General features: G+C 46.0%; 1 protein-coding gene across 8 annotated transcripts in view; it reads left to right on the top strand.

The window, feature by feature from the left end:
* NDRG4 (NDRG family member 4) overlaps window positions 1-27,970 on the top strand; it is an 885,840-nt gene that overhangs the window by 746,884 nt on the left and 110,986 nt on the right. For all 8 annotated transcript variants that reach the window (XM_085637547.1, XM_085637545.1, XM_085637548.1 and 5 more), the window contains 2 exons: window positions 22,231-22,287; window positions 26,832-26,883. In XM_085637547.1, coding sequence (XP_085493673.1) covers window positions 22,231-22,287; window positions 26,832-26,883 — 109 coding nt within the window. The remainder of the gene's footprint in view (window positions 1-22,230; window positions 22,288-26,831; window positions 26,884-27,970) is intronic.

Raw genomic sequence — 27,970 nt, 5'->3', positions numbered from 1 at the left:
AGTCTGCTAGTCCGGTGTTGTGGAGGGCTTTGTGTGTGTGGGTGAGGATCTTGAAGGTGATTCTAGTCTTGATGGGGAGCCAGTGGAGTGTGCGCAGGTGCTGGGAGATGTGGCAGTGTCTTGGCAGGTTGAGGACCAGGCTTGCAGCGACGTTCTGGATGTTTTGTAGCTCGTGGTGAGGTATTTGTCTATGCCGGCGTAGAGTGCGTTGCCGTAGTCGAGTCTGCTGGTCTCAAGGGCATGGATGACGGTTTTTCTGTGCTCGAGGGGGATCCATTTGAAGGTCTTAAGTAGGAGGTGGAGGGTGTGGAAGCAGGAGGATGCGACGGAGTTGATCTGGCGGTTCATTTTGAGCTCGGAGTCCAGGATGATTCCAAGGTTGCGTGCGTGGTCTGTGGGGTGGGTGGGCTTCCGAGTGCGGGGGGCCAGCAGGTGTCGTTCCAGGTGTCGGGGTGTGGGCCCATGATGAGTACTTCTGTTTTGTCGGTGTTGAGTTGTAGGCAGCTGCTCTTCATCCATTTGGCGACAGCTTCCATGCCTTCTTGGAAGTTGTCTTTGGCTGCGTTGTGTTAGTTGGATAGGGAGAGAATGAGTTGGGTGTCGTCTGCGTATGAATCAATGAGTCCGTATGTTCTGACGATGGGGGCGAGCGGAGCCATGTAGATGTTGAAGAGTGTTAGTGTGAGGGAGGACCCCTGGGGAACTTCGCAGGTGGTTGGTGTAGGGTCTGAGAGGAAAGGGGGAGTCTGACCCACTGTGTTCTGCCCAAGAGGAAAGAGTGAATCCAGTCGAGGGCCTGTCCCAGATCCCTGCGTCGTGGAGTCTGCGTATTAGGGTGCGGTGGGATACAGTGTTGAAGGCAGCTGAGAGGTCGAGGAGGATGAGGGCTAATGTTTCTCCTTTGTCCAGTAGGGAGTGGATGTCGTCTGTTGCGGCGAGGAGGGCGGATTCTGTGCTGTGGTTTTTTCTGAAGCCGGATTGGGACGGGTCGAGGATGTTGTGCTCTTCGATGAATGGGTCTGTTGTTTTTTAGGTCGATGGGGTCTGCCTAGGGCTTCTTCAGGAGGGGATTGATCTTGGCGTGTTTCCAGTCATCGGGGAAGGAGACATTTGCCAGGGAATGGTTGATGGTGTGGCAAACCATGGGTGCGATGGTGTCAGCGGCTCTGTTGAAGATGTGGTGAGGGCAGGGGTCCTAAGGGGACCCGGAGTGAATTGACTTCATCGTCTTCAGTGTGTCTTCGGTGGTGATGGCTGTCCAGCTGTCAATTGTTGGCTTCAGGGTGTCGGGGGTGGCTGGCGAGGGTTCAGTGTGTTGGTTGTCTTCGTCGAAGTTGTCGTAGATGTTCTTGATTTTGTGGAGGAAGAAGGTGCTGTGTTTGTTGAAGAGGTCTTGTGAGGGAGAAATGTCAGTAATCTGGCTGGTGGGTTGGGCGAACTCCTTGATGATGTTGAAGAGTTCCTTGCTGTTGTGTGCATGTGTGGAGATTCTGTCTTCCATTGCTGTTATACTCGTGTTTCTGATGAGTTGGTGGTGGGTGTTGGTGGCGGCTTTGAAGTTGTTGTGGGCTTCTGTGGATTTGGAGTTTCTCCAGGCCTTCTCGCGGCAGCGGCAGGTGCACCCGGACTCTCGAAGCTCGGTGGTAAACCATCTGGCTTTCTTAGCGTGTGTGTTTTTATTCTTCTTGAGGGGTGCTATGGTGTTGGCGCTGTCGGTTATCCATCTGTGCAGAGTTCAGGCTGCGGTTTTGGGGTCATCGTCTTCAGCGGTGGTTGGGATGGAGTTGCCGAGTGAGGAGGTGAGCTGGTCGTCGGTGATTTTAGTCAAGTTTCTCCATTGGAGCAGATGATGGTGTCTGTGGGTGGTGGGTGTTCTGAAGGTGAAGTGAATGCATTGATGGTCTGTCCACGCGAGTTTGGGGGTGTGGCTGAAAGTGATCGAGTTTCCTGTTATGAAGAGGGGGTTGAGGGTGTGTCCAGCTAAGTGCGTGGGTTCGGTCACGATCTGGCGAAGTCCAATGTTGTGGAGGTTGTCCAGGAGGGATGCGGTGTTAGGGTCTAGTTGGTTGTCGAGGTGGAAGTTAAGGTCTCCGCAGTTGGTGGATGTGATGGCTTGCGGGGAGATGATGTCCGTGATGGAGTTGGTGAATGGTCCGCGGGGTCTAGGGGGTCGGTAGATGAGAGTTCCCCAGAGGGTGATGGTAGGGTTGGAGTCGTGAGTCTCCTGGCCCTTGCTGGTCCTCTTCCTGCAACGTCTTACTTCCTGTGTGGGGTGCTTTTGTCAAGGCTTATTGGTGCTCCCGCTGGACACCGACCCCTCAGCACTCAACCTCCTTTGTGGGACAGCTCGTATCCGGTTCCTGGTCATCCTCAGCATCGCCTGGTCCCTACATCTGCAGAGTCAAGGTCAACGACATTGAACCTGAAGCACCTGATATCGGTGGGCATTCATCTACCGAGTCTGGTCACTCCCAAGTGACCCAGGCTCTGTCCCCTCTGCTTTCAGGTACTCTCCTTCACTAATTCACATTTGGATTCCTACAGACACTTTCTCCTCTTCCAGCAGCAGCACTTTCCTGAATTCCTCCATTGGGTTCGACTGCGGTTTCCAACGCCACTTTACAACTATGCACACGGCTTCCCTGGGTTAGGTAACTTGGGTACCATGGTATCCATGGGTGGTGTGTCTCTCAAACCTTCTGTCATCCATGGGGTTTCTTCAGGGTCCACTGGGAAGGGTTCCTAATCTTTAACATTTTAACTGCGACTTACACATAGACTTGTACGGAGAACGCCGTTGTGTTCACACTCTGCACACACTCTACCTGTGGGGTCCCTATCCTCTTACCTTGGGTGGCGCTGTGGGTCGCCGGCAATTCTACGTCCTCTTGACATTGTCCTGACTCGAGTGGTGGTTCTTATACCACTTTCTTAGGATATGGTTTGGTCCCCCCTTGGGGCCCGCTGTGTATTAGTGCTATTTATTGTGATTTCTTTGCTTAAGTATTGTGTGCTTTGTGTCTATCTCCGTGTAGGAGGTACTGCAACATTCTAGATAGTGTTATATAATAAATACATATGTAAAACAAGCTGCTTAACACTCCTTCAAGACTAAGCCTGAATGCTGCTCTCCACATCTACCACTTGGATATCTTTCTAAGGTTGTCTGAGACCTTCTAAATCACCATAAGGGTTGTCTGGACTGGTGCAAGGTGTCCACTTATATTACTGCACATAATATACCAGGCCAGCCTTTCTCAATAACTAAGTATGAACACAAATTATAATTTTAACACTACTTACACTACTAAAAATTACCATTTACACCAAATAATCTATTTTTCTGCCACATTACATATACATCCGTTAATGCCCTTTCACGTTAGGTCTGTTCAATTACAACATTTTACGGTACGCAACTAAACTCTATGCCGCTCCACTTTGTGCCACTCCACTCTATGCTATTATACTGCATGCCAATCCACTCTACATAACTCCACTATATGCCACTCCACTCTATGCTAACCTACTGTACAACACTTCATTCTATCCCACTCCACTCTACGTCAATCCACTCTACACCACTACGCTGTACACTATTACGGTTCAGGCCGCTCTATTTTATGACACTCCAGTGTACGCCATTCCACTATAAGCAACTCCACTGTATGCTATTCCACTGTACGCAACTCCATTCTATAACACCACACTCTTCCCCAGTTTTGGGAAATCCTATCCTGCACTGACACGTACACAAATGTATGTCAAACGATGCCATTTTGTAGAAAGGATGCAAATTAAGAAACATGAGCAGAAAGAAGGCGTTTGGTTGCATGCCTTGGCAACGTGACACGAGTAATGTACGCTACTACACTGTACACCAATCTACGCTGTTTTACTCTATGCCGCCCCACTCTACTCCACTCCAGTTTACACTATTCCGCTGTATGCTACTCCAGTGCATGCCACTCCACTCTATGCTATTCCACTGTACCCCACTACAGTGTACCTCACTCCACTCTACACCCGTCCACTGTACGCACTCTACTCTATGCCACTCCAGTCTATGCCACTGCACTTTACGTTAGTCCACTCTAAGTTATTCCACTCGAAACTATTCCACTGTATACAAATCCACTCTCGCCATTACACTCCACTCTATGCCACTCCACTCTACTCCACTCTTGAACACTCCACTCTAGAACACTTCACTCTAGAATACTCTACTCCACTTTATGCCACTCCATTTAATGCCACTCTACTCCACTCTACGCCACTCCACTCTATGACACTCTACAACACTTCACTCTAGGCCACGTTACTCCTCTCCACATTACTCCACTCTATGCCATCCCACTCACCAACACTCTATATGAATCCACTCTACAGCACTTCCTGCTATGCCACTCAAATCTATGACACTTTATTCCACTCTACGCCATGTCACTCCATTTTATGAGACTTTACTCCAGTACACTTCACTCTAATTCTCTCTACGTCAGTCTATGCCTCCATTCTCCACTCTGTGCCACTTGACTCTATTCCACTCTGCTCTATGACACTCTATGCCACTTCATTCTATGACACTCTACTCCAAAGGTCTTCAAAAGGGGATCAGGACCTCCTGGTGGGGGGGGGGGGGGGCTTTAATTGACCCCAGGCGGGGAGCCAGGCTCTGACCAAGAGAAGCATCAAGCTGATAAAAGTGCTTTGTTTCAATTGGAAAACATGAGTATCGGTAAGCCACTCTGTAATGGGCCATCACTAACACCTATTGTCATTGCAAATTTATTTGGGTAATTGTTAGAAATTCTGGCGGGCCTGGTGATTTTTTTAATGAGGGGGCAGCTTTAAAAAGCTTGAAGACTACTATTCTACTCTAATCTATGCCACTCCACTCTAAGCCACTTCACTCCATACCACTCCACTCTACTCTACTCCACTCTATGGCAAACAATGAGCCTGTACTCCACTCTACAGCACTCCACTCTACGACACTCTACTCTACTCCACTCTATGCCACTTCAATCTAGGTTACTCTACTCCTCTCTACGCCACTCCACTCTATTCTACATCCACTCTCTCATTTATCCCAAACCCCATACCACTACTATGATCCCCAAATAACCCTTTGTAGACTCACCCATACTCTACCCCTCCTTGCATCATCTGACACCTCTTTTACTATACCGATCCCCCAAAACAAACCTTTCTAAACTCTTCCCTCTGACTCTTCCCCTCCACATCACCTTTTTACTCATCCCAAAGGCTCTTCCTACTGCTATGACCTCCCAAAAAAAAATCTAAATCCTTCACTCTTTTATCCCTCCACTATCCTTTTCAATCAAAATAACAGACTAACATGTTCACTTCTTAAATTTCATATTTCACTATTGGACTGTATCTTGAACTGAAGGTGTTCCATCAGGTCTGTGGGTTCATCGGGGAGTGTGCTCAGGCGGAGGGTGGATTTGTGGACTATGGCGATTCCTCCAGGGCGAGTGGAGCGGTCCTTCCGGGAGATCTAGTATCCTTGGGGAATAGTGATGGCCGGTCCCGAGGTGGTGTTGGTCCAGGTTTCGGTTGAGGAATGCTACGTCTGGGTTGGTGCTGTCGAGAAGGTCCCAAATTTCTGTGGCGTGTTTGTGGAGTGATCGGACATTGAGGAGAATGCATTGCAGTGTCTTCGGTTCAGGTGTGTTCTTGCGGGCGGGTTGAGCTGGGTTCGTGTTCCTGGCAGTGCTGTAGGTGTACCGGTCTCCTGGTACAAGGAAGAACTCCGGGACTCCAAAAGATGCTGCAAGCAGCTGGAAAGGAAGTGGAGAACCAATCACGACGCCAGCGTCAGATCAACCTACAAGACCACCCTCATGCACTACAACCACCTCCTGAGAGTTACCAAGGGATGATCCCTCAGAGATCGGATCAAAGCCGGTTCCAGCAGCAGCAAAGAGATATTTGCCATCATCAAGGAATTCACCTCAACCAATTCCATCACTCCCTCTCAGGAAGTCTGCAACGACCTTTCAAACTACTTCAACAGCAAAATTGAGATTATCCAGTATTGGGGTATCTTTCATAGATTCACATGCCTGAATCATTCCCCGTCGCCGAGGCGGGAGTCTCGGTAGATAAAAAAGTAGTGCCAAAAAATAATTAGTAGTAGTAGTAGTAGTAGGCCCAAAGAGAAAAGGCCCTAAGGCCTATATCTTAGAAGCCTATCTACCTTGTTATGTAAAATAACCCAAGAATTGGTAGCAACCAATCAGACATCAGCACCCTTCTAGAACCCTCTCAGCAGAGCCAGCTCTCCTCAGATTTTCACCGCACGTCGTGTGGAAGGGAGTCTCCCTGAGTGCCTACTCAGTTTCTTCTTTTCTTCAGTCATGTCTGACAAAAAAGCTTTGTTTAGACCCTGCAGGACCTGTGATAAGAAGAGGGTCCATGTAGACGACCAGCATGAGGAGTGTATTTATTGTCTACATCCTAAGCATGTTGCTAAGGACTGTAGAATTTGCCGGACTTTCCCTCCTAAGACCTTAAGGGACAGAGAGGCAAGAGTTTTGTTATGGTTGAAATCTTCCTCGGCTGAGGAGGATGACAAGGCCTCGACATCTAGCAAGAGAGCTAGATCAATTGATAGTTCTTCCAGTGAAGGGAGAAAACATCATAAGGCCTCTCATGTAACTTCTGACCATTCACAGAAGTCACAAGACTCTGACAGATCCAAGAAGTCTTCAACTACAAAAACCGTGAGTAAATCTCAGGTTAAGACTTTGTCAGTGGGATCATCTTATACTATCTCTGTGACTTCTGCGGCTCCTCTGTCGACGGCTACAGTCTCCACTACTTTGATATCGTCACCTATCATGTCTCCTAGGGCGTCTAAGACTCCGTCGACAATTGCGTCGACGTCGAGCTTAAAGGAAGTTCTGTCAGCATCGTCGATGACAACATCGACGACGAAAACCCCGTCGACGACAACCCCGTCGACGACGAAAATCACGTCGACGACGACGACGAAGACCCCGTCGACGACGAAGACCCCGTCGACGACGAAGACCTCGTCGACGGCGAAGACCTCGTCGACGGCGAAGACCTCGTCGACGGCGAAGACCCCGTCGACGGCGAAGACCCCGTCGACGGCGAAGACCCCGTCGACGGCGACTATTTCGTCGACGATGACGATCCCGTCGACGGCGAAGACCTCGTCGACGATGACGATCCCGTCGACGACGAAGACCTCGTCGACGATGACGCTCCCGTCGACGACAATGACAATCCCGTCGACGCCTCAAAAGACAACAAGTCCGTCTATGAGGGGAAGCCCGTCGACGAGAGGTTTCCTTAAAGCGATTCCAACTACCCAGGTTACGCCTATTGCGTACACGCATATTCAGCTAAGGACTTTTCATAAACAGGATTACAGCAATATTTCTCCTTTGCTGCCTTCGCATATCCTGGACTCATATACAGAAGGGGATGATTATGAAGAGGAGGATGATGAGGGTCCTTTCGGGATAGCTAGGCACCCCTCGGAGTTGCATATTAAGTGTCAGGAGATGGATGAGGAGGATGACTACCATGAGCATGCTTACCAGGAAGGCCTTGCTGCACCAGTTTACAGGCATCCCTCAAGGGATTGGGATCGTAGAGAATCAAGTCATCTCCCGCCTACACTGATTCAGGACCTTCAGGCCATGCTGGCGGATTACCGCCAACGCTTTCCTCCACAACAACCTCTTCCTAATATACAACCGACGGAAGAGTCGCACACGGACATGCCAAATTCGCCGATTCACCCTGCTGGTTCGGGTACACAATCGCACCATGATACCATTTCCACTGATGAGGAAGATATCGAAGAGGGTGAAGTACCGGATAAAGACACCAATCTGGATCCTTGGGATGATTACATTATTCTCATGCCTTCTCCACCTATTCCACAACCATCGGAATCGCCTCCAGAGGATATAGGTGGCTTTCACAATTTAATGCAGCGTGCAGCAGTCAGGTTTCAATTACCAGTCACTGTGGAGCATACGGATTGTTTCCTCCATGACTTTAAGGAGGAGCAAAGGAAAATTACCAGAGCAATTCCCATCATCGATTTTATTTGGAATGAGGGGTTAAAAATTATGAAAACACCTGCTTCTGTACCTGCGGTCCTCCCTCGTATTGATAAGAAATATCGTGCTCCTCCAGAGACGCCCTCCTGTCTCATCGGTCATCCCCGACCAGATTCCGTTATATCACAGGCTGCTCAACAAAAGTCCAAAAATCCGGCTATGCCGATATCGACGCCGCCGGATAGAGAAGGGCGAAGATTGGATCTGATCGGCAAGAAGTTCTCTACGATGGCGGCAACTTCTATCAAGGCTGCAAACTCCTTGGCCATTCTTGGTCGCTATGACCGCCAGATGTGGTCAGAATTCTCTGAATTTATAGACCTCATTCCTGAGGATCGTCAACAAGAGGCAAGGAAAATACTTCAAGAGGGAGAACGAGCCGCATCAGAGATCATAGACTGTGCTCTTGATATTGCAAATACCAACTTTAGGCAGCTTGCAGGGGCAGCAGTTCTTAGGCGTCAAGGATGGCTTAAAGCAACATCTTTTAGGCCAGAGGTTCAAGCCAAGATCATTGATATGGCCTATGATGGAGAATCCTTGTTTGGGAAACATATAGACGAGGCCCTCCTAGCAATCAAGACTGATACGGATACAGCTAAGTCACTAGCTGCTCTCCAATACAAACGGGGATCTTTCCGTGGTGCAATAGGTCGAGGCTTTGTTTCAAGGGGAAATTATCAAAGTCAGCAAAATAGACAATATCAGTCTCAATATAGACAGCCTTATGGACGATCATCTTACAGGCAATCTTCCTCGAATAGTTTCTCTCGTCAGGGAGGAAGAAGGCGATCGAACAATCAGGGTCGCGACGCCAACAAGAAGCAATGAGTTACGCTGGACGCCAGTCATCCCTCCTTCCCTCCCAGTAGGAGCAAAGATAACAGCTTTTGCTCACAATTGGGAGGAGATCACCTCGGATCGTTGGGTCATCGACTTAGTCAGAAACGGTCACACCCTGGAGTTCTCAAAACAACCCCCTACTGCCCCGCCCAGGGCTCCCCCTCCCCCTCGTCTTCACTTATTGTTCAAAGAAGCTTTAATAATGCTCCGCAAGAACGCAATAGAGAAAGTTCCTTCGCCCCAGAAGGGAACCGGGTTCTATTCTCGATTTTTCCTCATAAAGAAAAAGTCAGGGGAGTGGCGCCCGATTCTGGATCTCCGCAAGCTCAACAAATTTCTAAAGAAGCAGAGTTTTCGGATGGTTACACTGGCCGAAGTGTTGAGCTGCCTAAACAAGGGGGATTTTATGGCTTCTCTGGACATGGAGGACGCGTACTTCCACATTCCTATCCTTCCCAAGCATCGCAAGTACCTGCGATTTGTAGTGGCTGGCGTCCACTATCAGTTCAAAGTCCTTCCGTTCGGACTGAAATCTGCTCCAAGAATTTTTACAAAGTGTCTTGCACCAGTAGCAGCGACTCTAAGGTCACAGGGAATACAGGTATTTCCGTACCTGGACGACTGGCTGCTCAAAGGCCCTTCGAAGCAGACTACCGTAGAGGCAGTTTCAGCATGCCTAAGTCTATTCTCAAACTTAGGCCTCACTCTCAACAACAGCAAATCTCAACTGCTCCCTCTACAGAGAATTCAGTTTCTGGGAGCAATGCTGGACACCAAACAATGCAAGGCATTCTTGTCAGAGGAACGTCAACTTCGTTTACAAAAGCTAGCACTTTCAATCGCAAGAAGAAAGTCAGTTTCTGTCCGGAGGTTTGCGTCTCTGCTGGGGATGTGTTCTTCAACTATAAATCTTGTACCTTTAGCAAGGCTCCGAATGAGACCTCTGCAGGAACAGTTACATCTACAATGGAAACAGGCCTTGGGGTCGTTCAACGACTCCATCAGGATAACACCTCACATGAGAGTCTCTCTGCATTGGTGGTCACGGATGGAAAACCTGACTTTGGGCCTTTCTTTTCTAACATCTCCTCCAGAATTCGTGGTAACAACAGACGCCTCCATGGAGGGGTGGGGAGGACATCTCCAAGATCTACAGTTTCAGGGACGATGGTCCCAGGAATACCGCCAACAACATATCAACAGACTGGAGCTTCGCGCCATTTTTCTCACTCTGCAGGCGTTCCTCCCGAGGATTGCAGGGGCCTCAGTGCTGGTCCAAACGGACAACACTACCAGCATGTATTACGTCAACAAACAGGGAGGAACGAGGTCACTGTCCCTTTCGCAGGAAGCTCAGGAACTATGGGAATGGCTTACAACACACAAGATATCCTTACGAGCAGAGCACGTCAGGGGCCTTCACAACACGTTGGCCGACAACCTAAGCAGATCCCTGGCAGGCTGTCACGAATGGGAGATAGAGCAGAAGCAACTAGACGAAATTTTTCAGTCATGGGGCAAACCGGCACTGGATTTGTTTGCTACAAGGGAAAACAAGAAATGCCGCTATTACGCAAGCAGATTCCCTCAACAGGGATCAAGAGGAAATGCCCTGTCCATGAGATGGTCAGGGCTTTGTGCGTACGCTTTTCCCCCGATACCACTAATTGCGAAAGTGATCCGCAAAGTGAAGATGGAACATTGCCGCCTCATCCTGATTGCACCCCGTTGGCCAAGGCAATATTGGTTCCAGGAGCTGCTTCTTCTAGCTCACAGCTCCATCCGTCTAATACCAACAATGACGATGTTGACAAGGGAAAGGGGTCAAATACTCCATCCAGATCCACAGTCGCTGCACTTGCACGCATGGCTCCTGATTTCCTAGAATACAAAGATCTAACCATTTCACAGGAATGCCGTGAGATTCTATCTAAGTCACGCGCACAAAGTACTTTAAAAACTTATCGTTTGAAGTGGAAACGATTTTGTCATTGGTGCGAGGGGAAGGATGTCCATCCTTTACAAGCTCCAGTAGAGCAGATCCTTCCTTATTTGTTATCCCTAGCCAAATCGGGACTTGCATTTTCATCAATTAAAGTTCATCTTGCGGCTCTATCAAGATTCAGGAAGAGTACCTCTAAACCTTCGCTCTGTTCCTCTTCATTAATAAAACAATTTATGAAGGGGCTATTCCGCGTTTTTCCACCAATTCGTGCACCTCCTCCAGAGTGGGAGTTGAACACAGTTCTAGCTCAATTGATGAAAAGCCCTTTTGAACCTATCCACAAGGCTGAGCTAAAATTTTTAACATGGAAGGTAGCTATTCTTTTGGCTCTTACATCGGCTCGAAGAGTCAGTGAGATTCAAGCGTTCACCATCTCAGAACCCTTTTTGCAGTTCTCCAAAGACTTTGTTACTCTCAGGACAAATCCACGATTCATCCCTAAAGTTCCGACTCAGTTCCACTTAAATGAGCCAGTGAAACTAAAGGTTTTCTTCCCAAATCCAGCCACTCCAGCTGAGCGAGCGTTGCATTCACTGGATATAAAACGCTGTCTGAAATTTTACTTGCAAAGGACGAAGGACATCAGGCGGTCCAATCAATTGCTTGTAGCTTATGGTCAAGCTACACTTGGGTCTGCTGTGACTAAAGCGACTATAGCCAGATGGTTGGCTTCTACAATTCATTTTTGTCATGATAAAGCCAATAAACCATTACAAAGAAAGGTCAAGGCGCATTCTACTAGAACTATGGCAGCATCTACTGCATTGTTCGCAGGAGTATCCTTGGAGAATATTTGTCATGCTGCAACGTGGAGGAATGTTCACACATTCACGAAGCACTACTGTCTGCAATCTACTCTGCAGGAGGATACAGCGGTAGGACAAGCCGTCCTTCAGCATCTGTTAAACTAAGGTCAGATATTTATATATGTTTCTTCAATTTACTGTTTATAATTGCTATATTTTAAGCTACATTGTCTTTTCTTTATGTAAGATAGATGTTTGAATTTTAACAGAAAACATCTTATGCCTTCTACTTATCAAGTTGCGGGCGTAATTGGGAGTGTATCAGCAATAGTCTCCCACCATCCGCAAACGACTGTATGCTTAGCATACTGCTTGCTACTCTGATTCAGGCATGTGAATCTATGAAAGATACCCCAATACTGGATAAGAAAACAAGTTACTTACCTGTAACTACAGTTATCCAGTATTGGTATCTTTCATAGATTCACATGCACCCACCCTCCTCCCCGCAGAGTCAGTTCTCTATGTTTGGGATATAAGCTTCCCACTCGTGCTAGGAAAATCTGAGGAGAGCTGGCTCTGCTGAGAGGGTTCTAGAAGGGTGCTGATGTCTGATTGGTTGCTACCAATTCTTGGGTTATTTTACATAACAAGGTAGATAGGCTTCTAAGATATAGGCCTTAGGGCCTTTTCTCTTTGGGCCTACTACTACTACTACTACTAATTATTTTTTGGCACTACTTTTTTATCTACCGAGACTCCCGCCTCGGCGACGCGGAGTGATTCAGGCATGTGAATCTATGAAAGATACCAATACTGGATAACTGTAGTTACAGGTAAGTAACTTGTTTTCATATCTCCCATGACTCCTAAAATCAACCAAGCCCTGAGGACATCATCAGCAAACTGCACGCCTACCACTTGGATAGACACCTAACCAACTAGAGAACACTAGCAGCGGAAGAAACCACCTCAGTCATGAAGACCGTTCTCTCCAGGTACTCCAATGACCCATATTCACACCATATCTACAACCTTGGAGGACCTCTGATTAGCAAATTCCTCACCCACAACTCCTCCTTCGAGTCCACAACTGTCCTTGAGTAGTGGAAGCATAGTGCAGTCACAGCCCTTCTTAAAAAAACATTGGTTGACCCCAATGAACTGAGTAACTTCTGACCCATCTCCCTACTACCATACCCAGCAAAGGTGATAGAGAAAGCGATCAACCAACAACTCACCAATCACCTGGAGCTCCACAGTCCTCTCGACCATAACCTATCCAGCTTTCATAGCAATCATAGTACGTAGAAAGCCCTCATTGCAGACACAGATGAGATCCGCATCCTTTATAGACCCAAGATTAAACCACATTTCTCATACTCCTGGAAATCTCAGCTTCATTCGACACTGTGTCACAATCCATCCTCATCAAAAGTTTACATGCTACAGACATCCAAGGTCCAGCCTTCAAATGGAAATGATCCTTCCTCACAAGGAGTTAGACAACCCGTCTACACATCAGAGCCTAAGGACCTGATCTGCAGGGTTCATCAAGGATCATCCCTCAACCCAACCCTGTTCAACATTTACATGATACCACTCGCTGACATCATCAAATCTCACAGCATCTTCATCGTCTCCTATGCTGATGATGCCCAGCTCATCCCTTCTAAGTCAGACAAGTCTCTCACTACCAGATCCAACTTCACCGAATGTATGATCCACATAGCAGAATGGATGAGAACCAACTGCCTGAAACGGACAAGACAAAAGATCTGAACTTCGAGAACAAGAACTCCACCTGGTAGCCACCGGAGCTCGGTCCAAAACCATCACCCTCTAACCACGCATGTAACCTGGGTAACAGATGACAAACTCAACATGGCTGCACAGGTGAATGCAGTTAGCTCCTCCTGCTTCCACATGCTACACATCCTTAAAGAAAATCTTCATATTGATTTCTCAGGTGCACCAGGCATACCGTCACTCAAGCCCTAGTCACCAGCACACTTAACTATGGCAACACACTCTATACTGGAATCCCCAACCACCTCCTTCACCATCTTCAGACTATTCAGTACTCCACTGGTAGACTAGTCCTGTACCTCCCACGTCACACCCACATCACGCCTCACCTCAGTGATCTCGACTGGCTGCCGATACACAAGCGCTGCCAATTTAAACTCCTCACACACACATACGAGGCACTGTACAGCATTGCACCAGCCTACCACTTCCACCAGCCCACTAGACACCGCCGCTCTGCCTCGCTCTCTCTCTTGCAGGCACCCACCATCCACATAAGCCGAACAGAAGACCTAGCCTTCTCTTACTTCACACCCAATATATGGCACAATCTCCCTCTACACACAAGGGACTCCTTGCTTCTGGAATTCCGCAAGATGCTGAAGCACTGGCTTTTCAGCTAAGAACCCAGCAGACAACTTTCACACTTGCTCCAGCACCTGGATACCCCTCAGGGGTCGAGTCACACTTTACAAATCCCTATAACATAACATAAATGAAGCTCCCTGTTTTCTGTTTTTTATGGATTTTTACAGCTAAACTAAGACCGAAACCCATTTATTTTCCTGTCTGTTTCTATTTTTAAATGTGGATAAAAACGGAAAGTGGGTTGTTTTTTGAGGGATTCTAAATTCTGTTGGACATGGCTGCCACGCGGATAGCTGTGCAGATTAACACGCAAAGGGGTGAAAAAAGAAAGGAACAGCAGTAGATATGCACATGGTTTATACTGATATGTGTATGTTTTTATATAAGTGCATTGATATATCATCTGTGGGTTTTTATATCATTGAAATCTCTCAGGCATTTAAGCATGAGTGCAAATTTATAGGTTAAATACATGCGGAAATATACTAGTTTCAGCTTCATTTTTTTCAAAAAACCCCAAATAAATATGGATAAATACAGATAAAATGAGCAAAAAATAAATATGGGCAAATACAGACGAAAAAGTCAAAAAAATAAATACAGTAAAACCGAGAGCCCTAAACACAACATATAAACTTGTTGTCCCAGAGATTCTCCTGGAAGGAAATATATGGGGCCAGAAGAGCTGTTCTGCTCCAGCAACCTCGCGTACATGGCCTCTGATATTTTTGGGTGAGCAGTTTTGCAGTAGTCAGTATGAGTATTCGGAGCAGTCAGAATTATTTAAAAACCAAAATAGTATTGTGTGAATCCCTAAATAAATGACAAGAACAAGTCACTGTAGATTTCTGACTGTTCCTTACATTCAGGCCACTTTGGCTCAAAGGGGCTGCCCTAGGAACACTCCAGAGTCCTCTGATCTGGCTCCCTATAAAGCTTGTTTTTCCTTGTATCCACACGCCTTCGTTCTAGCGTGCTCACCTATGCACCTGCCTCCACCCCGAGGCATCCTCTCACCACCGTCCACCCTGGAATATAGGAAATGGAGGTTGCATTGTTAATTTGCAATTTGTTTAGGATTCTGTGTTAATGCCAATATTGCACATTTAATGAATTCAAAGTTCACTGTTTTCTGAAACTTGTATCTATTTTATATCCATAAAAAACAAATGCAAATGAAACTGTTTGTTGAAACTCTCTGTGAGATCTCTCACCGACACCCAGTTAATACCCAGGGGAAGCCCCCTCTTGTCGTGGAGGGTGTCTCGTTGTTTTCGGAGTGTACTGTTTCTCAATCGTGATTATAACATGTTGCCACTGTCAGGGAAGCCATAGTTGAAGGAGTTGTTGGAGCAGAGAAGGGTTTGAACTAAGAGTGCCCAATATGCTGGCTATTTAAAAAAAATTGCTATGGATCTGTCCCTGTTGGGCATATGTTGAACATGATATAGATATTTTTCACTACAGCTTTTGGTTTCAGGAAACCGTGTGTGATATCATATGAGTTGGCCTCTCCTCGCAATTGAAATGTTGGCACCAAAGTCACTGGGCTCTCAACATTCTTGAAAGTTCATCACTGCTTCTGTACTGGGCAAGTCACAAATGTGTCGAGGGTAAGATAAGATATCTCTGGGGAACGGAATGCCCTCTGAAGTGAAAAACAAAATGTGCTGGACTGTGTGTCTTCTGGTTTAATCTACAACCAGTGACATTAAATTAGACTCCAGTGCAACACATCGGTATCCATCATTATCAAAACCAGTCTTTAAGCTCATTCCCAAAGCATCTTCAAGCGCGCCCTCCCTGGCACCACCCCTACCTTCTGCACTCACTCATCCTCTAGAATACTCACAGGAAAAAGAAGTGGATACAAGCACAAGTCATAAATTTTATTTCTATACATTGAACACTGCTTTTGTGCAGTATTTCTGATTCTCTTGTAATTAATGATTGCTGAAGGAACATGCTGGGTACTCCTTATATCCCCCATCCATCGTCAAGGTATCTGTGCTCCAATATTTGTACCCTGTAGGGTGTAATACCGAGCCCCCGGGCTCTTGTCGTCGGGGACTACAAGGAGGAGGACTCGCAAATATTGGGTGAGATGTTTGGTGAAGGGCTCTTTACACTGTGGCTGGGAAGGCTGGAGAAGAACTGTTTTAGTTCACTTCCAGAGTTAGGGCTTTAAAGTACCTTGCTGTATACCCTTTGATAAATAACTTTAAGCCAAAATCTCCCCCGGTGTTGGAACCAGCAGTAAATGCAACAATGACTCCACCGTCTATACTGGATCAACTGACACAGAGCTTAATTTGAATCGGTGATTGCAGGTGGGGCCCACCGGCACTCATTGTTGGGGATCAGCACTTATTTTTCCACAACAGACTTTGATCCAGAGCAAGAGAGAAAAACACAAAAAGGGTAAAAATGAACAAAGAGAAAGAGAAATGGTGTTGTATAGAGACTACACTGCCTTGGTATTTAGCACCCAACCCTTTGATAGTGCAGGCAGCGTGCATCTGAGCAAAACTCCAGGCTCCACATTTATCCTTTTACAAATTGAATTGGCACCCATGATTGTGCTTTTTTATTGATCTGTGGTTGGTCTTGAGAGGAGAAGTCACTTTTTTAAGGAATGAGCTGGATTCGGTATTCCATTTGGGCCTTCTAATACAGACAACCAGTATCCACCCTAGCTGAAGCCAAGCTTGTCCTCTGATCACAGCGACTTTGTTGAGGTTTGCAGATCTTTCTAAGACCTTACTGACCCTAGGCTGTAACACCGCATTGGTACACAGTCTTGCGGCTGAACCTGTTTTCTCCTGGAGGTACTAATGCCTCTATGAGAAAGGAATCTGGACCCTTTGATCTGGTAATTGGAGGACCTTGGCCTGTGGAACAAACCCCCAGACAGGTAACAAGTGGCTTTGCTCATAACAACATCTTCCCTCCCTTTACCAGTGTCGGTGCAGAATCGAATCAGGGTGAATTTAACAATTTCTTCCGAGAAAGCCCTCCTTCTTCGTATTTATTTGAAAGGTTTTATAGAGCGCGAACAAGACCCTTGCAGGTATCAGAGCGCTTAACAGCCAAATAGAGTTTTTATACATAAATCAAAGGGAAATTGTAACATCTATACAGAAAAACATAATGCAAAACAAAGTGATCAAGTACAGCGGGCCTCTATCCCCTTGAGTCAGGGAAACAATAAGATGGGATGTCCAAAACTTCGCTGGACCCTTGTCATAGTCCGGGTAATGGTAACACTATGGCAGATCACAAGCCATCAATGGTCAGTACTCAAGTGAATTTAGCCATGAGAATTGATTTTACTTCCTTTTTGAAGGATGCAAAAGAGGTGTTAAGTCTGGTTTCAGGTGGTAGAGCATTCCAAATTCTTGGTGCCATCTCTGAGAAAGTACGGTTGTATGTTTTTTTCTTGTTGAATATCTGTGGTTTTAGAATTAGGTTTTCCGCACTTCTAGAGGATCTGAACCCTCCGGAGATTGTTAACTTCTATGATAGGTATCTGGGTGTTTCGTGGTGTATGGCTTTATGCGTCATACACGCTATCTTCAAGTGAATTCGGGCTTCCAGGGGTAGCCAATTCTGGGATTTGAGGTCCGGTGTGATGTGTGCATTTCTTTTAGAACCAGTGATGAGTCTCGCTGCAGCATTGATTGTGGCTCTTAATGGTGCTGTGGTTGCCTTGGGTAGGCCGCAGAGAGAGACACTACCATACTCGACTCTGGGGATGACAAGTGCTTGAACTGCTTGCTTAAAGTCCTTGGTAGGCAGGAAGGGTTTCAGCTTCCTCAGTGTGTTTATCTGGTAGTTGGCTCCCTTAGTAGCGTTACTGATATGTTTTTGCATACTGAGGTTACAGTCGAGAGTTATTCCCAGAGATTTCGCTGAGTCAACGATGATTGGGTGGACGTTGAGTGCCGTAAGGTGTTTTAACCACTCTTGCATTAAAGGGACTTGGGCGGGTGGAGCTATAAGCAGGAACTCGGTTTTTAAGGCATTTAGTTTGAGATGGTTTTTTGCCAGCCATAACTGGGTATTCCCAAGCGTTGTGTTGAGCAGTTTGATATCATCTAGGGTGTGGATCTTGAGGTATAATTGAGTGTCGTCAGCGTACATGTGATATTGCACGTTAGAGGCTTGAAGAATTTCGGTGAGGGGTTCCATGAAAATGTTGAACAAAGTCAGGGATAGAGCAGACCCTTGCGGTACTCCTAATGTTACTGGGACAGGTTTAGACATGGAGTTGTTGACCCTGAATTATTGTGTTCGATTATGGAGAAATGAGGTGAACCAGTTTAACACTGAATCTGATAGACCCATTCCGTTCTTCAGCAGGTCCAATAGATTCTCGTGTTTGACCGTATCAAAAGCTGAGGATAGGTCCAACAAGATGAGAAGGCATGATCCATTCTGATCCAGGATTTGTAACGCGTCATCAATTATATGTGTCATGGCTGATTCTGTACTGTGACCTGCACGGAAGCCTGATTGCAATTTATTAAGCAGGTCAAAATGGTCGATATGCTTTGTCAGTTGCTGGAGTACACATTTTTCCAGGAGTTTGGCCAGTGTAGGGATGTTGGAAATAGGCCGATAATTATTTAGATCCGTGGGGTCGGCCAAGGGCTTCTTAAGAATGGGTGAGACCTGGCCCACTTTGAGGGTGTCCGGAATGCAGCCTTGTTGAAGTGAACTGTTTATGATCTTAGTCCAGAGAGGCAGCAGAAGTGGGGTAAGGGATTTAACCGCGTTAGCGGGTAGGGGATCGGAGAAGTGATTGGCAGGGTTCATGACCCCAGGTATTTTACCAATGGCTTCTTCGGAATATGTCGAAAAGGATGACTAGTCGGCCTCATTTTTTAGGCTAGGCTGTGATGGGAAATGGTGCGGTGCCATTGGCCTTTTTGGGGGGGGGGTCTTCTTGTGCTGTCCCGTGTGTAGGATTAAATCATTCAGAAGGTCCGTCTTAATATTGTCTATCTTCATGGTGAAGAAGGCGGAGAATTCTTCACAGTTGGGTTGCTGGCAATCTATGTGTTGTGGACGTTGAGCAGGGTCTTTAGATTGGGATTTGATGAGTTCAAAGAGTTTTTTGGGACGATTTCTTGCCTGGTCTAGTTGGTGTCTAAAGAATTCTGCTTTAGTGCACTTGATCTTTCTGAAATAAGCGTTTCTCTTTTTCCTTAGTGTATTTAGGTGATTGGCTGAGTTGACCCCCAGGTACATTCCGTGGCTCGGAGAGAGCGTCTGTCTTCGTTGAGCATTCCATTGTACCAAGGCTTGGAGTCCTTAATGGAGGCTCTCTTCAATTGCAGGGGGGCTACCTCATTTATTATCCTGGTCATAGAATTAAGGCAGTGATTGGTGAGGACATGGACTTCTGAAGATCCCATGGGGGGCAGAAGTAGGTTGTAGCTGGAGGATGGAAAAGTAGTGGGGTTGATTTTTTGATGTCTCTTTTCCAAATTTTAGGTCTTGTAGATTGCACAGAGATCGGTTTAGCTATTTCCTTGATAAAAAAGGTGATGATGTGGTGGTCAGACCAGTCACATGGTTGGATCGAATCTAGCTGAATGCAATCTCTTTTAGAGATTATTAAATCCAAAATTGAGCCTTTGTCGTGTGTGGGGCTATTGCAGCTTTGGGTGAGGTCTAGGTCTTCTAAGAAATTTTTGAGGCTATTGACCGCTGCATCCTTGTGGTCGTTCCAATGTAGATTGAAGTCGCCAAGGAATATTTGGGTATTTTGGCGCCCGGTGTTTGTTGAAACCAGGTCCATGAAGTGTTCGGTGAAGGCCAGGTTGTCACCTGGTGGATGATATATCGTGTGTAGGGAGCATAGTGGTTTATCATTAATGGAGATGTTGAGGCATATGTATTCACAAGATGGAAGTACCGGTGCAATTGATCTGCTTACTGAGATATTGCTTCCGTGTATGCAAGCGATGCTTGTATGTGAATGAGCAGACTTTTAACAGAGATTGGTGCTGTCCCAGAACTGAAAAGTCTAGCTGAAATCTCATGCAAGTTTCCAAAGCAAACAAGGGAGCAACCAAAAGCTGTAGTAAAAAATATCTATACGGCATGTTCAACATGCCCAATAGGGCTGGATCCATAGCCATGCTGAGAAATCCTAAAAAATAATAAAAGATGTGTTATTTAAATTAAATAAATGTAGTTAGTCCAGAACAACGGTTTCTCGGTAGAAAAGAAGAAACGCAATTCACGAGAAAAGTAATGGTTGAATGTGCTAACAGTTGCTGAAATCCCTCAAAAAAGAGGAAAGAAATAAGAACAACAGAAGTGGGTGATGATCAATAAGTGGGGAGAATAGGAGCAGGGCGGTGGATGTTGGTAGCATGGGAAATAACCTTTACAACGCAGTCATTACATCGCAATCATTACATCGCAACATCCTTTACATCGCATGTTATTACAACGCAGCCATTACATCGCATGTCACTACAACGCATGTCATTACAACGCATGTCATAACAATGCATGTCACTACAACGCAGGCATTACATCGCAAGTCATTACAATGCATACCATTACAACGCATAGTATCCAACACTTACCCTACTGTTGCACTCACTGGAGTTAGAATAGTAATTTTTACCCCTACACTATCCAACAACTACCCTACTGTTGCCCTCACTGGAATTAGAATAGTAATAATTACCCCTACGCTATCCAACACTTACCTTAAATGTGATGTAATGGTATGCATTGTAATGGTATGCGTTGTAAAGGTATAATGCGATGTAATGGAATGCGTTGTAAAGGTAGTTTCTTAAAATGCGATGTAATGGCATGCGATGTAAAAGAATGCGTTGTAAAGGATGTTGCGATGTAAAAACTGCGTTGTAAAGGCATGCGTTGTAAATGTATGCGTTGTAACGTCATACATTCTGGTAGCATAGCCTAGTGGTAGGTGGCTTGTTGAGCAACAAACCCCTTTGGCTTCCCTGGGGACTCATACTCTTTCAGGGAAAGTACTGGTTTACCCTACGCCTTCATCCAGTAGATTGTCAGTCATATTCAGTGGCGAAGCAGAAATAATGACTTTGTTGCGGTGAATGTACCTCTAGGGCCAGTCTAAGATTCCTGTCGCGGTACTCACTGCAAAGTGTGGATCTTTCCTGGTCTTCAACTTTCCTGTCTGACCTGGGTCCTGTCATTCCACTTTGAAATACATTATAAACTCAAATAATTTAAAGCAAATTTATACTTGATCTAATTACTCTAATAAATATTGTTTTTGTATTGCAAAAGTTAAAGTAAACTGGCAGATAATGTGATTAATTATGCTTGTGATCTGAGTGTCACTTTTCCAAAATCTCCATCCTCCTGCCTACTAAACTTATCTTTTTTTTCAGAGTAGGGGAAAAATATCACACTTTTTAGGTGCGCGCGCAGTCCCACCTCACTGACGTAACCTCTTTCTATAACGTTGGGTGGAGATAGCGTGGAAATGAAATGTAAAAGGACAGGATGATGCGATTTTGGTTTCTTTTTAAATTTTTATTTTGTTATCATGTAAACATTGTATGGACATCTTTTGCAGTATGTTCAAAGCAGCCACATGGCTACCTACATGTTACCTTCAAGCTCTAATGTTTGAATGTGTTCCTAGAGTTGGTATCCACAAAAGTAAAGCAGTGCTCTGCAACCCCTGGGATCACATACACTCTTTCACTTCTTCATAGTTTGGAATCGGTGAAGTGATGACTGGTATAGTAACAGAACGACTTACGTGTCACATACGTTCTTTGTACAACATCATTCTTGCACCAGACTGGGATCTGCTGCAGATTGTTCATTCAGGGATTAGCTGCATTTGGGTCCACTACAGGGTTACAGAAAAACTGGGATATCCTCAAAAGGGATTAAGAAGGCTTTGGACCAGCCATGGGAGGGCATAATTGTAAAGATGAGATATTAGTTTTCTAGATTGCTGACATGATACCAGCGACATCCACTTGAGTGTGCAATGCGTGCAGTGAGGAACCATTAAACAGAAGTTGTGTTACTTGTAAGCAAATGGTCCAACAACTTTTTCTATCACTTTTTTCTTGTACAGTCGCCGAGATCTCGAAATGAACCGGCCAGGGACAGTGCCCAACGCTAAAACACTCCGGTAAGTCCTTTGATGGTCACAGTGTTCACCGTGCAAGGCATTCATTTGTCAAACTGCATTGGTGTTCAACAGGGAGCCCACTAACCCATATATATGGACCTTGGGCAAGGACAGTGTCCTTTGACGAAGTCTGCACTATAATCAGTCATTGCCTTTCTGACCAGAAAGTGCTTGTCCCATAAACTAGTTTCCATCTGAGAGAATAGACAGGTTACAAATGACAATGCAATGTGTTTTTCCACAGTTACGTTCCCTGCTCTGAAGCCTCACATCTCAATGACGTCCTGCTGAATGACACCACCACCATTCTAACCTGATCATAGGGATATATTCGATCCATGCATACTTCAGAGCAGTAAAACCTCTTCTCTTTGGTTGTGGGAAGTTGTCAGGACCCCCTTCCATAGCATTAGATGTACCTCTCCAACAATAAACAAGGGTATTGGCTGTTTAGGAAGATTCATCTACCTTGCAGATGCTTGCCTGGGTATTAGCCAGGGAATGACCCTAGATCAGGCCCTCATGTAGCTACTGGGGGGTATCGAACAGTTTTCGGGCATGGCATTATTCTTCTGATGAACATCTGGTCTGGTTACTTGAACTTCACTTAGATCCTGTAACTAAAGGTCAGTGCATGATATTGATGTATTTGTGATCGTTGCATTTATGTAGTGTTTTAACTTGCAAGAGGTGGCCCTAATTGTGTAGAAGGGTGGCAGGCATCTAACATACAGGGGAGACATGGGTGCCACATTTTCAGGCAGGCACGGTATGCCATTGAAGTTATAATGTACCTGGAGTTTGATAGCCTTTGCAGTTTAAAACCATTTGTCCCACCTGGAGTTGGGTGAACTCTAGATTCCCTGAAGCAAGGGGAAGTGTGTGGCCTTGATAAGGTGCAGGGGGATTTTTATTGTAGCTGTCTAGTGTTTTGGTCTGGCTTTATACTAATAATACCTAGTTCCATATTTAGGTTGGGTTTTAAATCAGGGTTCTGGAGCAGAGCTTGAAGCAGTCTCCATATACAAAAAGGTGAGTCTCAGACCCAGTGAACTATCATCAGTATCTTTCCTGGATTGCCTTGGAAAAAATTGGGGAAACTTCTTTCAGAGGTGCCAGCAGTGGGCTGAGGAACAAAGCATCTTCACTAAGCCTCAACCAGGCTTCCATTAGGGAATGCATACAGTCGCCCTATTATTTTGGCTGACAGTCGTTAGTATGAAAAATGTGTACCTTAAAAACCAGATTGTCTATTTAGTATTTTATTTAAAAAGTGTTTTTGATTTGGTGGATAAACCGAGATTGATTGACATTTTGAAGACAATGGGGTTCGACTCACTTCTGATAGAGTTGGTCCTCTCCCCATCTGGGTACTGAGGCTTGTATCCAATATGGTTTGGGTGGAAAACTTAAAAAGGACTTTGGTATTTTAAGGGGAGTTCCCCAGTACTGTACTTCAGCTCTATTTATGTTTAATATTTTTATCAACAGCCTTAATGCTGCCCTAAAGACAATCCAGTCCAACGTTCCAATTAAAATTTGGTTAAGTCCCAATACTGCATTATACCATTGTCACTTCTTCAAGCCACCCCCCCCCATTTTGCTCCACCATTAAGAGCTGGGTATCTTAATGTTTCTCACCATGCCCAGCTTCGACCTCATTTTATTTCAGCTGTAGACTAACCGTGAAGGGGCCATTGTCATATTCTATGAGAGATTGTCTTGCTAGGTCTGCATCACATTGCTTCCGTGGTTTAAACACAAAAACGTCTATTTTGACTCTACTCTGGCACACCATAGGCCAGGGACGACTTACAGGCACATAAAGGTTCCCTAATTCAATTGAGAAAGGTAATCAGGAGTTTGTTCTGTTGATGTCCAGATGAAATTCATATCTCACCAATAAAACGTCTGTGTCTGCTTGCTCTTTATAAAACTATTAATTTATATATTTCATATGCGGTGTCCTAGGTATCTGTTTATAATTGTATTTGTGTCTTGATAAGCTTGTATTACTTTATATCAATCATGTTGTATTGGTTTAATGAGTTTATGGGTTTCTAATCTTAGGAAACCAGGCCTATTGCAGAAATAATTGTGGGTTCTAGAAACACTTTGAAAGTTGAAAGTGGTCATAAGCATCAGAGGGTGAGATCAGGGGTGCACTGGTTAGACTGGGTTGGAAAACCGGAGTTAGGAGTAAAAAAAGGTAAAGATGCCACAGTTTGATGCTCTGTAGGCTGATTGAGTGAACCTACAGCTCAGCTCACATCTCGATTATTAGCTTAATAGAATCTACCCCCCTGACATCATGAAGAACTGTCCAATAGCAGCGAGAGGCCCGGTGTGTTGAGGAGCAATATAGTAGCAGCAAGCACCTTGGGTAATGGGGAGCAGTCTAATGCAGTACGTTTTAACCTTTTGACTTGCTGTGGACCCCACTGAATCACTATTGGAATCCAGGGACCCCCATTGAATCATTATTGGTGGGCAGAGACCCCCAGCCTAAACAATGTCTATGATTTGAACTTCAAAACAATGCACGAGAATACAAAATTATGTATACACCAAACACATACCCAAATATTGTAATATTTACTTTAATTCACAATCAAATTTGGAAAAGATATGCAATGTTTAATTTAGCTTCTCTATTTGTATATCGTTTCTTAATTTGAATTGATCATTTTTAAATTATTTAATTAAGTAAAATAGTGGTGGACCCCCAGAAAAAGCCTTGCGGACCCCCAGGGGTCCCCCGACCACAGGTTAAGAACCACTGGTCTTAATGTGTCCAACAACCTTGGAGGATGCTGCAGTCGAATGGCCTCAACACCCTTGGTAAATGGCATTTAGCACCCTAGGGTGGTGAGGGGCAGTATATTGGCTTTAGCACTCTTGGGTGGTGAGGGGTTGTGTAGTGGTATTTAGCACCCTTGAGTGGTGAAAGGCAGTGTAATGGCCTTAGCACCCTTGGGTGGTGAAGGGCAGTGTAATGGCCTTAGCAATCTTGGGTGGTGAGGGGCAGTGTAGTGGCATTTAGCACCCTTGGGTGGTGAGGGGACAGTGTAATGAATGGCCTTAATGCCCTTGGGCGGTGAGGGGCAGTGTAATGCCTTACCACCCTTGGGTGGTGAGGGGTAGTGTAATGGCATTTAGCCCCCTTGGGTGGTGAGGGGCAGTGTAAGGACATTTAGCTCCCTTGGGTGGTGAGGGGCAGTGTAATGGCACTTAGCACCCTTGGGTGGTGAGGGGGCTGTGTAATGAATGGCCTTAACACCCTTGGGTGGTGAGGGGCAGTGTAATGGCATTTAGCACCCTTGGGTGGTCAGGGGCAGTGTAATGGCATTTAGCACCCTTGGGTGGTGAGGGGCAGTGTCATGGCAATTAGCACCCTTGGGTGGTGAGGGGCAGTGTAATGGCCTTAACACCCTTGGGTGGTGAGCGGCAGTGTCATGGGATTTAGCACCCTTGGGTGGTGAGTGGGCAGTGTAATGGCCTTAACACCCGTGGGTGGTGAGGGGCAGTGTAATGGCATTTAGCACCCTTGGGTGGTGAGGGGCAGTGAAATGGGATTTAGCACCCTTGGGTGGTGAGGGGCAGTGTAGTGGCATTTAGCACGCTTGGGTGGTGAGGGGCAGTATAATGGCATTTAGCACCCTTGGGTGGTGAGGGGGTTGTGTAATGAATGGCCTTAACGCCCTTTGGCGGTGAGGGGCAGTGTAATGGTATTTAGCACCTTGGGTGGTGAGGGGCAGTGTAATGGCATTTAGCACCCTTCGGTGGTGAGGGGGCTGTGTAATGAATGGCCTTAACGCCCTTGGGCGGTGAGGGGCAGTGTAATGGTATTGAGCACCCTTGGGTGGTGAAGGGCAGTGTAACGGTATTTAGCACCCTTGGGTGGTGAGGGGCAGTGTAATGGATTTAGCACCCTTGGGTGGTGAGGGGGCAGTCTAATGGCCTTATCGCCCTTGGGTAGTGAGAAGCAGTGTAATGGCATTTAGCACCCTTGGGTGGTGAGGGGCAGTGTAATGGCATTTAGCACCCTTTGTTGGTGAGGGGGCAGTGTAATGGCCTTAACACCCTTGGGTGGTGAGGGGCAGTGTCATGGCAATTAGCACCCTTGGGTGGTGAGGGGCAGTGTAATGGGATTTAGCACCCTTGGATGGTGAGGGGCAGTGTAATGGCATTTAGCACCCTTGGGTGGTGAGGGGCAGTGTAGTGGCATTTAGCACCCTTGGGTGGTGAGGGGCAGTGTAATGGCATTTAGCACCCTTGGGTGGTGTGGGGACAGTGTAATGGCCTTAACAGCCTTGGGTGGTGAGGGGCAGTGTAATGGCATGTAGCAACCTTGGGAGGTGAGGGGCAGTGTAATGGCATGTAGCACCCTTGGGTGGTAAGGGGCAGTGTAATGGTAGCTCGCATTCTGAGGAAACGAGGAACAGTCTATTGGCACCTTGCCTCACCAAGTAATAGAGAGGAGTTGCTGCTTGCTTTCTTTCTGAATGCACAGTGCTCACTCCCTTCACATGTTTATTTTGCAGCCCTCCAGTGATGCTCGTCGTGGGAGACAACGCACCAGCTGAAGAGGGAGTGGTGAGTCATGAAATAAAGGGAATCTAGCTGCTTGAAGGTAACCCAACTGAACTGCTGGCAGAAAGTGCTGCTACTCTACTCTTACTTCTCCTCATATCACTACCAACTACTCAGCATTACTCAGTATGAGGTATAGCCCACCCCAATCACCAGAGTTGACAATGGTTATCCCCTAATACTCTCACTGCTGACGTCAGATCATGAAAATGCACCACTTTCAGGCAGTTTTCCACCAGGGCCAGCTAAATATGCACTGGTGCTGGGCTTATTCAGCACCTGTTTGGATTTCCACCAATCTACATACAAAATGTCATTTTTACCCTGATCAGTCGGTGCATTTCTCATTTGTTTGCAAACATCACCACAAAACTGCTCGGCATAGATGCAAAAGTGACCTTGACAGCAATACATTAACCAGCACTGGTTTAATTTACTTGATCTGGGTCCTGGTTTTCCTGTCATCACTATGCAGATCACTCGTCTCCTTGCTCTTAACAGCATACATTATAGAGATCCTGCAATTCTCAGTGTATAATCAAGGCATTGCTCCACTCTACTGTGCTCCTTCACTATCACAATGCACACTCCCGATCTTTTGTAGTCCCCCTTCAGTACACACTGCTGGTGTCTTCTCCCCTTATGTGGACACTGCTAGTCTCTTCTCCCTTAAAGTGCAGTGATCACTGGTGTCTTCTCCCTTGAAGTGCAGTGATCACGGCCAGTCTCTTCTTCCTCACAGTGCTCACTGCTGGGCTAGTCTGTTCCCCCTTACAGTACACACTGCTGGTCTTTTCCTCCTTATAATACACACCGCTGGTCCTTTCTTCCATAAGGTGTACACTGCTGATCGTTTGTTTCTTACAGTACACACTGCTCATCTTTTCTTCATTACACTGCACACTGCTGGTCTTGTCTTCCTTACAGTGTATGCCTCTAGTCTTTTTTTAATTTCACTGCACCCTGCTTGTCCTTTCTTCCATATGGTGTACACTACAGGTCTTTTCTTCCATACAGAACACACTGCTGGTCATTTCTTCCTTACGGTGTACGCTGCTGGTCTTTTCTTCATTACAGTGCACCCTTCTTG

The sequence above is a fragment of the Triturus cristatus genome, chromosome 12, assembly GCF_964204655.1.
Source record: "Triturus cristatus chromosome 12, aTriCri1.1, whole genome shotgun sequence".
NCBI classification, from domain to species: Eukaryota; Metazoa; Chordata; class Amphibia; order Caudata; family Salamandridae; genus Triturus; species Triturus cristatus.
Note: the sequence above shows the minus strand (reverse complement) of the source record. Positions and strands in the feature narration are given on the sequence as shown.